At 40.7% G+C, this 1,955-nt stretch overlaps 1 protein-coding gene across 1 annotated transcript; it reads right to left on the bottom strand.

Annotated features, from left to right (window-relative positions):
- Window positions 1-322: 322 nt before the first annotated feature.
- LOC111139642 (olfactory receptor 2T6-like) lies at window positions 323-1,273 on the bottom strand. The gene has a single exon (XM_022491970.1). It carries the CDS (start codon window positions 1,271-1,273, stop codon window positions 323-325), a length of 951 nt encoding a protein of 316 aa, XP_022347678.1.
- Window positions 1,274-1,955: the final 682 nt, after the last annotated feature.

Raw genomic sequence — 1,955 nt, 5'->3', positions numbered from 1 at the left:
ATAAAACCTTCCATACCAGACTAACTGTAAGCCTTGGATATACTGTCTAACACTCACTGAGGAAATGTACCCATGGACTCCAGTAACAGAGTGGGTGGACACAAAGAAGGAATAAACACCAGTGGTATTAAGGCACTCTGGCATTATTCATATGTGAATATTAAAGTTGGTTTCACATTTTTAACAAAAGTAGCTGATGCACCTTTCAACATAACTGACATTGGCAGTTGCTGAATGCATTATTCATATGACCCATGGTATAATCCCAAATAATAGCACCCATGTACCCCTGAGCAGTTGTGGATGACTTAGACTGTCAGATTTACCGTGACACACAAGAAACCCCTTGACATCTTGCCAAAACCCTTTTAAAGGCCCCAGTTACATCTGTGTTCCTCAAGCTGTAGATTAGAGGATTTAACAAAGGAGTGAGAATGGTGTAAAAGGCAGAGAAGACCTTGTCTTTGATCGGTGTGTGGTATGATCGGGGAAGCATATATGTGTATAGGGCAGCCCCATAAAATAATGTCACCACCATTATGTGTGATGAGCAGGTGGCAAAGGCCTTCTTCTTCCCTTCTGCTGACTTCATCTGGTGTACTGTGATGAGAATCCAGGCATAGGAAGCAATCACCACAGAGAAGGGAATCAGCAACATCATGACACAGCAAATGTACATGACCATTTCATAGGCAGCTTTGTCACCACAGGCCAGCCTCAGCATGGTAGGTGCTTCACAGAAGAAGTGATTGATGTTGTGGGAACTGCAGAATGGGAGACTCATGGTGATAGGAGTGAGGAGGAAGCTGTCCAAACCACCACCAAACCAAGAGCTGGCCAAGATCATCCAACAGACCCGGTGGCTCATAAGGACAGGGTAGCGAAGGGGGTTGCAGATGGCCACATAGCGGTCATAAGCCATGAGTCCCAGCAGGAAAAATTCAGCCCCCACAAAGCCCATATAGAGAAAGTACTGGGCTGTACAAGCAATAAAGGAAATGGTCCTCTTGCCCACTAGATAATCGACCAACATCTTGGGCACAATAGTAGAGATGTACATCATGTCAATAAAGGAAAGGTGGCTAAGCAGGAAGTACATGGGGGTGTGGAGGTGAGGGTCTATGTGGATCAGGAAGATCATGACCCCATTAGCTATCATAGCCATGAAAAAGATTGCACAGATGATGCTGAAAAGGAAGCCTGAGGCTGCACTTTGAGTAAAGAGCCCTGTGAGGGTGAAGTCACTGGAAAAGGTTTTATTGTCTCCATCCATGGTGTTGAGTTGGACCTGGGGGCATAATGAAATAAGTGGGGGGTTACTGAAAATTCCAGTAGATGACATGAATCCTTTAAAGATTTAAAGATTTTTTAGAAGCATTATTAATTATATAACTAATATTAAGCATTTTGTATGTGTGTGTATGTTGTGGGGTGGAATTACAACTTTTTCTTTCATGGATATTTCTTCTTCTTGAAGAAAATTTGAAAGTTGAGTCTCCATGGCATGAAGACAAATGAACATTTGTCAACTGATGATAGGTTTAAGGGAGTTTAGTTATTATTCCAGAACATGTGGGCCCCAGAGAGTCTTCTTCATCTGGAGTTAACTTCCATTATTTGAAACATAGATATGACTGGAAAACAACTGAGTTAGTTCAAATAACCAAACAATTTAGTAAGATGTTTTATTGAGTTAGGGATTTTTATCACAACTGTAAAAGTGATCAGCCTTATCTAGAAATAACCATTCAGTTGTTGATACAGTTGAAAATTATGGGCTATAGTAAATTGAATCACAGCATTGTCCATTTGGTCATTAATCAATGTTATTTGTTTCTTCACTCATTTGTTGATTTTTTAATCATTTGTACACCAACCTTTATTTATGGAGAGTTCCTTGTGTTGCATACACTAGGGATACTATTGTAAACAAAAGAGGAGATGTCTCATGTAGT

This window comes from Enhydra lutris, unplaced genomic scaffold (assembly GCF_002288905.1).
Source record: "Enhydra lutris kenyoni isolate GAN:26980312 unplaced genomic scaffold, ASM228890v2 scaffoldscaffold112, whole genome shotgun sequence".
NCBI classification, from domain to species: domain Eukaryota; kingdom Metazoa; phylum Chordata; class Mammalia; order Carnivora; family Mustelidae; genus Enhydra; species Enhydra lutris.
This window is presented reverse-complemented; position numbering and strand designations above follow the sequence as displayed.

Excerpts from the sequence above, each read along its gene's own strand:
- LOC111139642 (XM_022491970.1), bottom strand. The coding sequence starts at position 1,273 with ATGGATGGAGACAATAAAACCTTTTCCAGTGACTTCACCCTCACAGGG.